The sequence below is a fragment of the Rhinoderma darwinii genome, chromosome 6 (assembly GCF_050947455.1).
Source record: "Rhinoderma darwinii isolate aRhiDar2 chromosome 6, aRhiDar2.hap1, whole genome shotgun sequence".
Taxonomy (NCBI): domain Eukaryota; kingdom Metazoa; phylum Chordata; class Amphibia; order Anura; family Rhinodermatidae; genus Rhinoderma; species Rhinoderma darwinii.
The window spans coordinates 132,122,578-132,137,719 of record NC_134692.1 but is presented as its reverse complement, the minus strand read 5'-3'; the positions used below and the strand labels follow the sequence as shown (position 1 = coordinate 132,137,719).

At 40.2% G+C, this 15,142-nt stretch overlaps 1 protein-coding gene across 1 annotated transcript in view; it reads right to left on the bottom strand.

The window, feature by feature from the left end:
* The window catches only part of SCNN1B (sodium channel epithelial 1 subunit beta), a 53,091-nt gene that overhangs the window by 9,506 nt on the left and 28,443 nt on the right, over nucleotides 1-15,142 (bottom strand). The window contains exons 5-7 of the mRNA XM_075831431.1: nucleotides 14,844-14,950; nucleotides 5,418-5,581; nucleotides 3,057-3,164 (exon numbers count right to left, since the gene is read on the bottom strand). Of these exons, the coding sequence (XP_075687546.1) occupies nucleotides 3,057-3,164; nucleotides 5,418-5,581; nucleotides 14,844-14,950 (379 nt within the window). The remainder of the gene's footprint in view (nucleotides 1-3,056; nucleotides 3,165-5,417; nucleotides 5,582-14,843; nucleotides 14,951-15,142) is intronic.

Sequence of the window (15,142 nt, the reverse complement as noted above, 5' to 3'; positions counted from 1 at the left end):
TGAGGGACTCCGCACCGATCACTAAGATTTTCTTGATCCAAATTGTTCAAGATCAGAGGAATAGGTGGGGACTCACTCAATTTGCACTTCCGGAGCTGACCGATTTAGCGGGTAGATGGAAGCCAACCAGATGTAATTTAAGGCGCCTATACAGTGGTTACACCCTTTTCTTAACCCTTTAAGGACCATTTCAAATGTCAGTAGTTAAAATACATCTGCTTCATAAAATATGTCATAAGAATTAAAAGGGTTCTCCGATTTCAGCAACTTCATGTTATTTTTTTTGTATAATTAAAAGTTATACAATTTTCCAATATACTTTCTGTATTAATTCCTCACGGTTTTCAAGATCTCTGCTTGTTGTCATTCAGTAGGAACATTCATAGTTTACTTCCAGTGGATACAATTCTGTCCATGATCATGTGATGGACACACAGGTGAACGGCTCGTTACAGTAACAGTATGTGTATCAGAGCTATATCTTCTAATAATCCCAGCACCTGTGTGTCCATCACATGACCATAGGCAGAATTTTATCCACTGCAAGTAAACATGGAAGGTTCCTACTGAATAACAACAAGCAGAGATCTTGAAAACCGTGAGGAATTAATACAGAAAGTATATTGGAAAATTGTATAACTTTTAATTATACAAAAAATAACATTAATTTGCTGAAACTGGAGAACCCCTTTAAATCTGATATATGACTCCCAGAGCTTGGGAGGGAACAAAAACACATACTGTATATTTGTATCCCTTCTAAACATCTTCATTGCCGAGAAAATTAACTTTAATTCGGCATGCAAGTTCTATGCATGCGGTCTGAATCTCGAAAAGTGCTCTGTGGGTGGACCCAATCCAGTCAAGTGCTCCGGATCTCGCTTTATACCCTGCTCAACTCCTCCCCTTTTGGTGTTGATTGACAGGAGAGGAGCTGGTGTTGATTATTGTATGGTAAGCTTAATTCTGATGCCAGATTTCCTTTAAAGGGTTTGTCTGGTTTAGAAAGCCTATTTTAAAATACCCTATTAGGGAATTCTGTGTTAATAGAGAGGGTCCCAAGTTCTGGACCCTCATCTATTAGTCCGAGCAGAGAGCAGCTACAAAGAGCGTATCTTGTACTGGAGGACCGGCCACATCCACACATTACACGGACAGCCCACTGATTTCAATGAGGACTGTGTAATTCTTTATATCTCCTGTAGTGGCGCTGCAGGGACATGAAATACTTGCTACCTGGTTACCCTTCAGATTACTGATGATCACTGGGGGTCTCAGCAGTGGGACAATGTGTGCTCAGTTTTTTTTTTTTTACCAGGGGACCTTTCTAACAAAAAGGGATTATCCAAAGTAGACAACCCCCTATAAAATACCTGCGATTTTGTAACCTTAAAGCTGTTCTTTGGAATTTAGGCTGATTCTTTTTCGCATCAATGACGTTGAATATATGTAAAATCCAATGTAACTCCTGAGATTAAATGATATTTGCTTAAAATGAGACACGTAATATGCAGCAGAAAAAGACTTTCAACGAGCGTTTTATACACTGTAAGATTTTTCGGCTGCCCAAGCCTCTGTGTGCCAGTCCTATTTCATGCTAATGATTTTTGCTGAACACCAATCAGCCATGAATGCCAAGCGCCCTGAACACTGAACCATTTGTGTGTTCCTCAAGTAACATTATACTATCGCTCTTAAGAATACCTGATTACATAATAGGATAAAATGGAAAAGTAAAGATACTCAGCTGGTATTAAACGTTTAATATACCTTAAAGCGGTTGTCTGAGATTATAAAATTTTTTGTTTTATTTTCCAGAAACAGCGCCACTCTTGTCCACTGGCTGTGTCTGGTATTGCAGTATTCACTTGAATGGGGAAGGACTGTCATACCAGACACAACGTATGGAAAAGTGTGGCACTGTGTTGCGAAGACAAACCCTTAATCTTAAAGACAAACAAGAGTAGAGAAGGTAAGAATTGAGGTAACATACTGGGGTTTATTTATGGAAAAAAAAAAAAATATGACAGCTGGAATCTGATTGGTTGCTTTACAAATGTTCTCCATTTTTATTTGCAATAGTCTTCATACCATAGTTCATGTTCTTCAGATTGACTTTTACTAGTACCATAGAGCTGGCGGGTCCAGTTGGGAACTTTTACCTTATTTCTATAATCCTTAGAGATTATTTTCTCCACGACAGACATGTATGATAGGTGGTGGTCCCACATCCTGGCCCCTCACCTATCAGGAAAAGGGTGGTTCCCTGACCCTCATTCTGCCAGTTGTGGTGGCCACCGGTTGCCACATCCAGGCAGGTATTGGAAGGAGAGTTGGTGCGAATCTCTGCGGCACTCTTCAGTCAAGTCTATGGGAGTTACAGAAATGGCCAAACAAGCTGGGCACAAGTTAGGGAACCCCTAAGGTTTGGGTCAAAGAGGTGGGACCCCACCTATCAGACATTTATGGCATATCATGTCTATGGTGAAAAATCCCCTTTAAAAAAACCTTCTCTGTTGCGGCCCGGTCTCCTTTGGGGATCTACATAAATAAGATATCATGTGGAAGTGCTGCCTTATTACCTATGAACATTATGCCATACCTTTGCAAGAAAGGACAAAATACAAGACAGAGCAGGTAGTTTACTTTGACAACGGAAGAGGAAAGTAGCTGAAAGTGTATTTTGCCCTTTAAGCTCCACCAAAAAGGTATACTTTTTCCTTCATCATAGACAACCCCTGTCATATAGGATTGCTGGCTCCTGAGACCCCCTGCAGCGAAAGGAATGGCTGTCCATGAGTCTGACTACGCCTTGGTAGGGGCTCTCCACTTTGGCTCATAGAGGACAGTGCCTAGTGGGGGACCCCATCTATGATATGGACAGGGAATGTCCTGATGTCCTTATTTATTATTCTCATCCAACTACACTCCAAAGTTATTTTGTTAAATTCTTTGCCTTAAGGACGGAGCCCATGATATTTTACCTCTAAATAAGATACAATTTGGGAGCCAAAAGGTGCTCCTATATACATTTACCTTACAACTTCCGTCTTTACCTGGATTGAATATGAACTGTTATATTTTTCATAGAGATTTGCCACGGGGATATCAGAGCCATCCATTGTGCAGGAGGAGTACGGAGCTTCTAAGTGCTGAGTCTGGTCCTGGAAAGAATACAGGTGGAGAACATGTGTATAATCAACATACTAATGAGTTAGAGCGACCCTCCGGTCCCGGGACAACATTTCAAATATCAAGGTGTATATGGAGTAATATTACCTGATGCCCTCTAGTTGTGCCCCTCTGCCGTGGATCCGCCGTTTTAGGGTCCCCTCTGTGCTTTCCCAAAATGGCTGCATTGCTTTTTAGACTATGAGTCTGAGACACTCCCACTGTTCTCAGATTGGCCAGAGATGCTCATGTGAACCGTTCTGTCCATTCCGTGAACAGAGGGAGTGTCTTAGACTCAATCTGAGAAGCGCTGTGACCAATTTGAGACTGCACAGATGGGACCATAAAACGGCGTATCCACGGCAGATGGCAGGGGCACAACTGGAGGGCACCTGGTAACATTACTCCATATACCGCATCACATTTTACATTTCGACCTGAGGCCGGAGGGCTGCTTTAATACACTGGTATAATGTGAAATATATGGCCCTGGCAACAGTCACTTTATAAACCATTTATACATCACTGAATCACCAGAAATGTTATAAACCACTAGGTCACCAGGGATTATATGAGCCACTGGATTACCAGGGATCTTAACCATTGGGCTATCAAGAAGTTTTTAAAATACTTGACTGCCAGGGATTTTAACCACTAGTTCACCAGGGCATTCTTCACCATTCACTCGCTGCCGCTGCTTGGATCCCCAGTCGCATCATTGTTTACACTCCTGTGTATCTCCTATGGTCGCCACATCGCTGCATGTTTCCCTGCTGTAGTGACGTCACTATGGTCGACAACTCACTGCATGCCTAATTGGCTAGCTCGATCATAAATCATCACATGCAAATAGATGGGGGACCCAAACAGTTACCCAAATGGGTCAGCCCAGGGACGGTGCCATTTCTGTCTATGGGCTGTGTCTGGTATTGCAGCTCATCCTCATTCAAGTCAATCGTGCTGAGCTGTAATACCAGGCATAGCCAATAGACAAGGGTGGCACTGTTCCTGGAATAAAAAGCTGATTTTTTTTATAATATTGGACAATTCATTTAATATATTGGGCAACTAAATTATTATTATTGTTATTGTTTTTTATCCCCCCAAAAAACATTTAAAGTTGAGATTACATAACCCATCCATGGTCATGATATATTTATGCTGATTCATTTTTAGCAAAAAGTGAATGAAAAGTATAGCAATTGCCCAAAGCAACCAATCAAGTTTCTGCTTTCATTTGCCAAAAGGACTCTAAAATATAAGAGCTGGAATCTGATTGGTGACTATGAGTAACTCCTCCCTTTCCTTGTCACCAGTCTTGATCAATTTCCCCCATTATCTACAACATAAAATGACATTATGAATGGTTAGGCATCTCATGCGTGTTTCCACCATGTAAATACATTTAAGTAGTGTAAATACAAAGGAATGAGGGTCCAGCTCTAATACTTAAAGGGGTTCTCCAGTTTCAGCAAAATAATGTTATTTTTTTTGTATAATTAAAAGTTATGCAATTTTCCAATATACTTTCTGTATTAACTCCTCACGGTTTTCAAGATCTCTGCTTGTTGTTATTCAGTAAGGAACCTTCCATGTTTACCTTCAGTGGATAAATTCTGTCCATGGTCATGTGATGGACACACAGGTGCTGGGATCATTACAGTTACAGTGTGTATATCAGCTGTGTCTTCTAATAATCCCAGCACATGTGTGTCCTTACTGGAAGTAAATATGGAAGGTTCCCCACTGAATGACAACAAGCAGAGATCTTGAAAACTGTGAGGAATTAATACAGGAAGTATATTGGAAAATTGTATAACTTTTAATTATACAAAAATAATAACATTAAGTTGATGAAACCGGAGAACACCTTTAAGGGTCACTTTTATGCCAGGAACACAATTTTAGACAAGAGCAACTTAATTATGCTAAAGATTTGACCAGACCTTGGTAAAATGTAATGTTCAAATTCTTTCGCTGCTGAATATAAAATGATATACACGGAATTGCTCAACCTTACCACCTCCACCTCAAATCCCTGGGAGGTTGAGAACTTAAAAGTCAACAAATAAGATAAGATCTACTTTCAAGTAAAGAACATTGTTATAATAACAGCCATAAACATGTTGGAAAAAAAATCTATTATGAGACTGTCTTAGGTTGGATTCACCCAGTTTTAACCAAACCAAAAGCTGGCGGACGTACAATCAGATAGCATTGTTCTGTGTACTTTCCCATCAACGTACCACGAGAACAGCTATGGAGGTCTCTGTACCAGGCATGGCATAAATCCCCAGGTCCTTCAGGAACGGGTAGCTCCTCTGCTGGTGGAGAATAAGTCTGGCAGCGGCTGTGGTCTGAAGAAACGGAATGTATTCTTCCTGGTCAATGTCAAGGACCATCTTAAGTCCTACGGGGAAACAAATGGGATCATACTATAAAATACTGCTAGGTCATATCTTTTGCCAGTCCTCGTGGTACTGGTGCCAGTCAGAGAACATTTTTTTTTCTTTGGAAACCTAAAGCTTTGAATGATGAAATCAATAGTCTTGTATTAATGGTTGCTAAGCTGTCCATAATAAGCCCCATAACTTAATCTATAGGTGGTGCCAAAGGAGGGACTACTGAAGTAAAATTGGTCCAACTGCCCCATTCTGTGCCTTAAAGGGGTAATCCCAATCTCGAGCATTCATGGCATATCCACCTTTAGGATCCTCACCTATTTTAGAATCTGGGATCTTGTGACCCTCATGCTGAGTTAAAGCTCAGCCATGTTCGTAACTCCCTTAGACTTTAATGGGAAGTGCCCCTTTTTGACCTATAGGTGAGGGTCCCAGAGGTACTGTGGATATGCCATAAATGTCTAAGAGGGGAATACCCCTTTAAGGTATAGAATGGGGAAGTTGGATCCATCGATCCCCACTAGTTCCTTTCTTGGCACCAGTCCATGGACATGGACATATTAAAGATTCATGTGGTACAAATATGTCATACAGGCTCATACTGTACCTCCATGTTCCTCTGATTTATTATAGGATAGGGGAGAGTTGGGGTAGGCGGATATATTTAGGACTTTGCAAATAATTTAATTTACTTGTCTTGCACTGATCTAAAGTTACATCACTTTTATATACAGAGTAACATCCAGGGCTGCTTTCCAAATTTGCTTCTTTCCTGTTAGCTCTCAGGCTGTCGTGTAGACAAAAATAACTAAATGTCCCAGGATGCACCAAATTATAACACGTTGCAGAACCTCAGATAAGATGCTGAGACTATGTCTCCCATAACACTATTGAGGCATTCCAATATAACAGCAACTAGCAGAAGTTTGATTTCAGCTCTAGATGTGCCTGAGAAAATTGCCATTATGTAACAACAGCTGTAAGATTTGCAGAAGATAAGTAAAGTATTTACAATGTTACTCAATATTATATGTAGCTTTAACCTGTAACATTATGTTCAACAACTGGACACGTGAAACAATTTGTGGTTTACACATCTTTGGAATGAACACATTTCATCAGAAAACTGAACTCATTAAAATGAAATAAAGTAATTAAAGTCCTGGAGTTGCCATCAGCAGATAACAGGCTGCTCTTTACCTACATCTATCCAATGTCAGTGAAATAATGAAAAGATTAAGTCAACACTCTGAAAAGATTTTTTTATTTTACATATTTTCATAGTCTTTACATTTGCTGATTTAGTTGTGTTGGATGTTTAGGCTGTGTTCACACAGTGTAGTATTTGCATAAGCTTTTTTTTTTTGCTTTTTTTTCTTGAAACCAAAACTGTAATTTGATCAGAAAAACAAGAAGTGACGTTTTAGTTCAAATTTTCTTGCCTTTTAGATTCAGTCATGGGTTTGAAAAAAAAAAATGCATAATGTGAACACAGCCTTAACAACACATAACAATACATTTCATCTTTTGTATCCAAGCTGAGAAAGTAGAGTAACATAAGGGGTTTTCTAATTTAAAGCAAAGGTCCACTTATATGTTAAAGGGTTTGTCTAGTTTAGAGAATCCATTTTCATATATCCTATTAGGGAATTCTAAGCTAAAAGGGGGGTCCACTGTTCAGGATTCTCTTCACTTGTCCAGAGTGGAGAGCAGTTTACAAAGAGCGCCTCTTGCTCGCTCAATTCACTGATTTGAATTGGCAGTGTGTAATGCTTAATTTCCCCAGTGGTGGTGCTGCACCGAAATGGAACACTTACTGCCAGGCTTTATCACAGATTACAGCTGATCGCTGGGGGTCCCAGCATGCGGACATTTTGTGATCAGCTTATTTTCAAGGGATCCTTTTAACAAATAAGGATTGTCCAAAGCGGACAACCCCTCTCACAGTAAAACTAAAAAAAAAAAATATTACCCAAATCACTTCCTTTATGAGCAAGGGGGATTCGGGTTTTGGGTTGGGGGGCAGGCAGCAGCCACTAAGAATTTGACTGCACTTATAAAGAGGCAAACTATATGATAGGGAATTATATAATATTAGGGAAGTATGAATGTGATTCCCTAATATACAATAGTTCTATAAAGTTAAACCTTAACTTAAAGATAAAAAGGTTGTCTGTTAAAAAAAAAGGTCTGCTTTATTTCCAGACACAGCGCCACTCTTGTACATCGGTTTAGTCTAGTATTGCAGCTCAGTCACATTCACTTGAATTAGGTCTGAGCTGCAATACCAGACACAGCCCATGGACAAGAGTGGCGCTGTTTCTGGGGGGGGGGAGGGGGGGGGGAGCGAACTCCTTTTTCTAATTCAAGACAAGATAACATCAACATGAAGATGCTGGTAGTTCTTGGCCTAGAAGGAGTGTTATGTGTCAAACATAAACATGAAAGTAATTTAACTGCAGCAACAAAAAGAGACATCACACTGTATAAAGCATAAATACAAGTGATACAGTCTGAAATGAATATAAACAGTTACTGAGATCAGTTATTGCATGTTTTTATAACTTTATATTTTTACAAGAACGTAGTATAAGAGGAACACATTGCCATGCACCACAAATGTGTGTAACTCATATTATTGGGCATCCCATGATACTATTTTTGGGACACTGTAGTATTATTTAGACCCTCTATAGTACTATCATTTAGTCAGTGCATGACATTGTAATTTGGATACTGTATGGTTTTGTTAATTGTGGACTGTATGGCACTATTATTTGGGTCCCGTATGCCATTGTTATGTGGCCTCTATATAGTTTTGTTAATTGGGGACTGTATGGCACTATTATTTGGGTCCCGTATGCCATTGTTATGTGGCCTCTATATAGTTTTGTTAATTGGGGAATGTGTGGCACTATTATTTGGGTCCCGTATGCTATTGTTATGTGGCCTCTATATAGTTTTGTTAATTGTGGACTGTATGGCACTATTATTTGTGTCCCGTATGCCATTGTTATGTGGCCTCTATATAGTTTTGTTAATTGGGGACTGTATGGCACTATTATTTGGGTCCCGTATGCCATTGTTATGTGGCCTCTATATAGTTTTGTTAATTGGGGAATGTGTGGCACTATTATTTGGGTCCCGTATGCTATTGTTATGTGGCCTCTATATAGTTTTGTTAATTGTGGACTGTATGGCACTATTATTTGTGTCCCGTATGCCATTGTTATGTGGCCTCTATATAGTTTTGTTAATTGGGGACTGTATGGCACTATTATTTGGGTCCCGTATGCCATTGTTATGTGGCCTCTATATAGTTTTGTTAATTGGGGAATGTGTGGCACTATTATTTGGGTCCCGTATGCTATTGTTATGTGGCCTCTATATAGTTTTGTTAATTGTGGACGGTATGGCACTATTATTTGTGTCCCGTATGCCATTGTTATGTGGCCTCTATATAGTTTTGTTAATTGTGGACTGTGTGGCACTATTATTTGGGTCCCGTATGCTATTGTTATGTGGCCTCTATATAGTTTTGTTAATTGGGGACTGTATGGCACTATTATTTGGGTCCCGTATGCTATTGTTATGTGGCCTCTATATAGTTTTGTTAATTGGGGACTGTATGGCACTATTATTTGGGTCCCGTATGCCATTGTTATGTGGCCTCTATATAGTTTTGTTAATTAGGGACTGTGTGGCACTATTATTTGGGTCCAGTTCGTCATTGTTATGTGGCCTCTATATAGTTTTATTAACTGGCCAATTTATGGCATGTTATTTGGGCACTGAATAGCATTGTAATTGGGCACTATATGGCAATAATTTCAGCACTGTCTTGTATTGCTATTTGGGCACTGTATTGAAGTGTTTTTTTGGCCACTGTATAGCATTATGTTATTTATGGATCTGTACGGCATCATCGTTATGGTACTGTATGGCTTTTTTTTATTTGGTCACAGTATGGCAACATTATTTGGGCACAGATACTAGGCCAATTTTTCTGAACTATTTTCCATTTATCTCCTTCCAAGAGAATGGGGCCCAAACAAGGTTTTTGACAGAAGTCTCCATAAACCTTTTATCCATCCCTGTATTCTTACCATATTTGCTTGTGATTATTTAGATATTGATGTCAGAACAAGAGGAAAATAAACTCTACATGCACAGTAATAGAACTAGAATTAGACACATGAGATTTTGTTAGTTGAGATATAAACAGTGAGAACATTGATATATTCTGGGCACTAGCACTGAATACTTGAGCTGAACAGAGATAAAACCTTGTTTTATGGGCAACTATGTCTGGATCCCATTCAGGTCACATATTTCCTTCCTATATTGTATTCTAGGACGTTATAAAAATAGTATTTTCCCGGGATCTGTTGCGTTTTTAGGGCTTACAAAGTTAGAAAAATAAATATAATAGATAGGTCCTTGGTACTGCAAATGTGGAAAATCCAAACTAGCTGAAGGCATAGATACCCTTTTAGCAGAACAGTATCTATCCTATATGGTAAGTCCTACCTTGCCAGTTCATGTGACTTGATGTACTAACTAGGTCATGTCAGCAAACCTGGTCATCCTGCAGTCTTTGGGCTAGCTGCACATCCTAGTGTGAATTTTTGGATTTCTCCATGATCTCCACAGACCCAATTTCTAGCAGCTATACTGTTCAAATTTTGGAGGGACTGTTCTGTTTTGTGGACATAAAAAAGGGACTCAACTACTTAAAGAGGCTCTGTCACCAGATTTTGCAACCCCTATCTGCTATTGCAACAGATAGGCGCTGCAATGTAGATTACAGTAACGTTTTTATTTTTAAAAAACGAGCATTTTTGGCCAAGTTATGACCATTTTTGTATTTATGCAAATGAGGCTTGCAAAAGTACAACTGGGCGTGTTTAAAAGTAAAAGTACAACTGGGCGTGTATTATGTGCGTACATCGGGGCGTGTTTACTACTTTTACTAGCTGGGCGTTGTGTATAGAAGTGTCATCCACTTCTCTTCACAACGCCCAGCTTCTGGCAGTGCAGCACTGTGACGTCACTCACAGGTCCTGCATCGTGTCGGCACCAGAGGCTACACTTGATTCTGCAGCAGCATCAGCATTTGCAGGTAAGTAGCTACATCGACTTACCTGCAAACGCCGATGCTGCTGCAGAATCATCTGTAGCCTCTGGTGCCGACACGATGCAGGACCTGTGAGTGACGTCACAGTGCTGCACTGCCAGAAGCTGGGCGTTGTGAAGAGAAGTGGATGACACTTCTATACACAACGCCCAGCTAGTAATAGTAGTAAACACGCCCCGATGTACGCACATAATACACGCCCAGTTGTACTTTTACTTTTCAACACGCCCAGTTGTACTTTTGCAAGCCTCATTTGCATAAATACGAAAATGGTCATAACTTGGCCAAAAATGCTCGTTTTTTAAAAATAAAAACGTTACTGTAATCTACATTGCAGCGCCTATCTGCTGCAATAGCAGATAGGGGCTGCAAAATCTGGTGACAGAGCCTCTTTAAGACCTGACATTTTCTCGATTGTCTTTGCTCCTTCCAGGTTTTTAAAAAAACCGATAAGTGGTATGGCAACTATATTGAACTATTCTGTAATAGTAGTTGGATCACCAGGACATAAAATTAGCAAATCTGTATCTCTGTTTATTTAATTTTGTCAGCCCCACTATTAGTAAATAGCATTTCAGGGAATTTTTCATATATTTAATATTAGCTTTATTGATTAGATATGTGTCTGTAGAAAAGAAAAAACATTTTGGTGGCACACATTTCCTGCATAGACAGAGAAGCCGTGTGTATTTGTGTGCTCATGAAATAAATGGGAGATAATTAAAGAGAACCTTTCACCTCCCCATACGTGTGCAGCTGAGTGCAGCATGTAATGGGCAGGGCTGCACAAACCCATGGGCACTTGACATTTTTTTCTACCCTCTTCCGTTATTAAGATATCGGTGCCGTTATATTTGGCGTCTGATATTCGAATAACCCCCTGAGCTGTCAATGGGACGTGTAATGGCAAGGGGGCGTGTTACTATGGCTGTGATACTGTCCAATCAGATACGGACAGTGTTACAGCAAGAGCGAGGATAGAGGAGAGAGTGTGTGCGCGTGCACGCATGCTCTCACTCTTCAGCTGTCAAGATCAGTCTTCTGCCGAACTGGCAAGGTGGCGTTTCACTGCTACGGACAGTGTAAGAGCTGGAGAGAGAAGAGCGCGCATGCGCACTCTCCTCTCATCAGCTCTTGCGAGCGATCAGTCTTGTACTTTGTCTGCCGAACTGGCTAGGGGGCATGTCTCTGCTATGGACAGCTCTTACACTGTCCGTAGCAGTGACACGCCCTCTTGCCAGTTCGGCAGAAGACTGATTTTAACAGCTGAAGAGTGAGAGCATGCGTGCACGCGCACACACTCTCTCCTCTCTCCAGCTCTTGCTGTAACACTGTCCGTATCTGATTGGACAGTGTCACAGACATAGTAACACGCCCCCTTGCCATTACACGCCCCATTGACAGTTCAGGGGGTTATTTAAATATTGGGCGCCAAATATAACGGCACCAATATCTAAATAACAGAGGAGGGTAGAAAAAAAATGTAAAGTGCCCCAGGGTTTGTGCAGCCCTCCCCATTACATGCTGCACTCAGCTGCACATGTATGGGCAGGTGAATGTTTCTCTAACAGATAAATGTTTTAGATTATTACAGTCCCCAGTAAGTAATGGAGTACAGCCCCCTCCCCAGAGACCAGGGAGTGACAGGGGAGATGTATACAGAGCCATATCTGTGTATAGTGTAAAAAGTTACTATCCTGCCTTATCTAGGCCTCTAGAAATACAATAGAGCAGTCATTAAATCCACACTCTCTAATGATTAAATAACTTTGCTTTTCCTGTCCCAGTCTAAACAGCAAAGCTGAAAACAGTAGGCATTAGACTATTGTGACTGCTCTATTCTAGATTTTTTTTAGATGGAAAGTCACATAAAGAAAGAAAGAAAAAACAAAACATTTTTCCATTGATACATTTCCCTTAAACTGCTATGAGAAAGCTTTGAAAATGTGCTTGTACACTTTTATAAATATCTCCTCCACCCATTACCAACCTACTAGTAACCTGTATGCAAAGTTATCTCCAGGACAAATTATAACTTATAATTAAGTCGGTCATGAATTGAGATTTATTAACACCCATGCTCCTAGCTGTTCCGCCTCATCTTGTATAATTATGGACACCACCATTATATTAAAAAAAAACTAATACTAAACATGGCCTAAAACACACACAAGTGACTGTTACTCAACAGAAGGCCGTCATATCTGTAATATTCTGTGTTTTAAAGGATATGCCTGATACTACGGTCCTGTGTAACTCCACTCTGTCCCCACTTCTTGGTAACATGCAGACAGTGGAAGAGAGTAACACATGACTACAAAATCAAGGTGTTTGTAGTCTGTAACTATGGAAACCCATAGGTCTGCACAGTAGCTGTATCCACAAAATTCAATAAGATTTTAAATGACTATTTGCAAAGTTACATTTTTCTTCATAGATGCATTGGAGCAATAACCAAAGTTGGTTGCAAAAGTATATATACCCTTTTACATACAGATCTCAAACTTCTATAACCAATCAATGTACTAGTCCCCTTTGACCATCAAGAATAATTGAAAAAAGATCTGGATGAACAAACCTCTGACATATATTCATATATTGGAATAGCAGCACTATATTTACTTCTATTAAAGAAACGTTATGGACCTCCTGTATTTATAATATCTGGTAACCTGATGATGACAACCCAGAACCCAGGTGCCACTGAAATTCCAGGGTCCCTAAATCCTAAGCAGGACAATAAATCAAAGAACTCTTCACCTAAACTTCTCTCTACATTATTGGCTATAGAGATACATTTATAATCCCTATAGATTACATGGATGGCCTGTTCCTAACAAAAGAAAAGGCACATCTAGCATTATCCTGTATTTGCTGTCTGCGCCATGTCTTTTTCTAGGTGGTGAAAAGGAGAAGATCTTATGATGTCATTCCAAACGGGCACAATGTGAGTTGGCAGCTCTCTGATGAAGCCAGTATGTTCTAGCTTGTGACTCATGGCACTGTGGCTTTGCCTACAACTCCTGCTGTCCGCATCTACCTGGCCGACTTTAAAAATAATACAAACCATTGAAAGAGCAGGTATTTTACAGAGATTCATTAGCACGGAGAAGATTAGAAAGGACAATAAGATCTTCCCTAAATGTATATTTAATGGTCCTCAATTGGAACCATGATGTTCCGGGCCTGGGTAGGTCTTCATCCAGGCTAAGAGCCTTTTCCTTCTCCAGTCATTACTTCTTTAAGAAAAAGAGGTGACAACTCCAATAAGGAGGTTCTGACAACAGAATACTAGAGGATAACTTGATGGTCTTAGGCTCTAATCCAATAATAGTCTACAAGGACAACAGGGTCCCAAATGTCCAACTGAAGACAACCACGATTGGAGCTGACTTTGGAGCAAATCTCTAGGCACTTGGGTATATTACTTATGGGTTGATTCGCAAATATCCGAGGAATCTCAATCTGACCCTGCCTATTGGAATCGTATTAAGAAGGCGTCACTTACCCCTTTACGACTTTCCCCCCAAAAAACTCACCTTTTTTACATTCAATCTCAATGATATTGCTTTCAGACTGTGCGATTCTACATTAGAATTTTTTTTTTCAACTTTATTGAATACAGAAACTACTCATGGTTCAGACTAAGGTTTAAAGGGGTCATCTTATCAGAGACAACCCCTTGCAGACAAAAGTTTCCCCGGCGTTCAACCCCTGCGGCAATCAGATTACTTTGCTGGACGTTTACCCTGAAGGTGAAATGCAGTATTACATGGTGGACATTCAGATAAATTCTCGAGCATTGGCAGAAGTCCAGTGACCCTAAGAGGGCATAGGGTCAGGGGTTGTCTTGATGAGACAACCCCTTTAAGAAGCATTCGAACTGTAACTCAGGGATAGCAATTAACCAATGCTTAGCCAATTTCTTACAAATTATTTATTTACTTTAGAGGCCATCGTGTTAAGCGTTCCACACATCCGGCTACTGTGACATATGTTTCCAACCTTCCGTATTCAGAGCATTGGTCTTAACTCTTAACCTGAAATTAATTCCCCAATAACACCAACTTCATGCCTTGGAAACAATAAAGTTCAGGTGCTAAATAGTTTCATTAAATGAAGCACACACCTACCGAAATCTGCTCCTGGGTTAGTAGAAACCAATAGCTCCTCACCGTCTTGACCCCAGTTGAAGATGTAGCAATTTCCATAGTCCTGGTTATAAATGTGTGTGAAATTTCTGCAAGAGATAAGACTGCTATTACTTCTTCTGCTCAACACTTAAGGCCGGATTCACACGAGCGTATTTAGTCCGTTATATATGGTCCGTATGTCGGCCGCATTTCCCGGACTGAGCACACTGCAGGGAGCCGGGCTCCTAGCATCATCGTTATCTATGACGCTAGGTGTCCCTGCCTCTCCGCGGAACTAC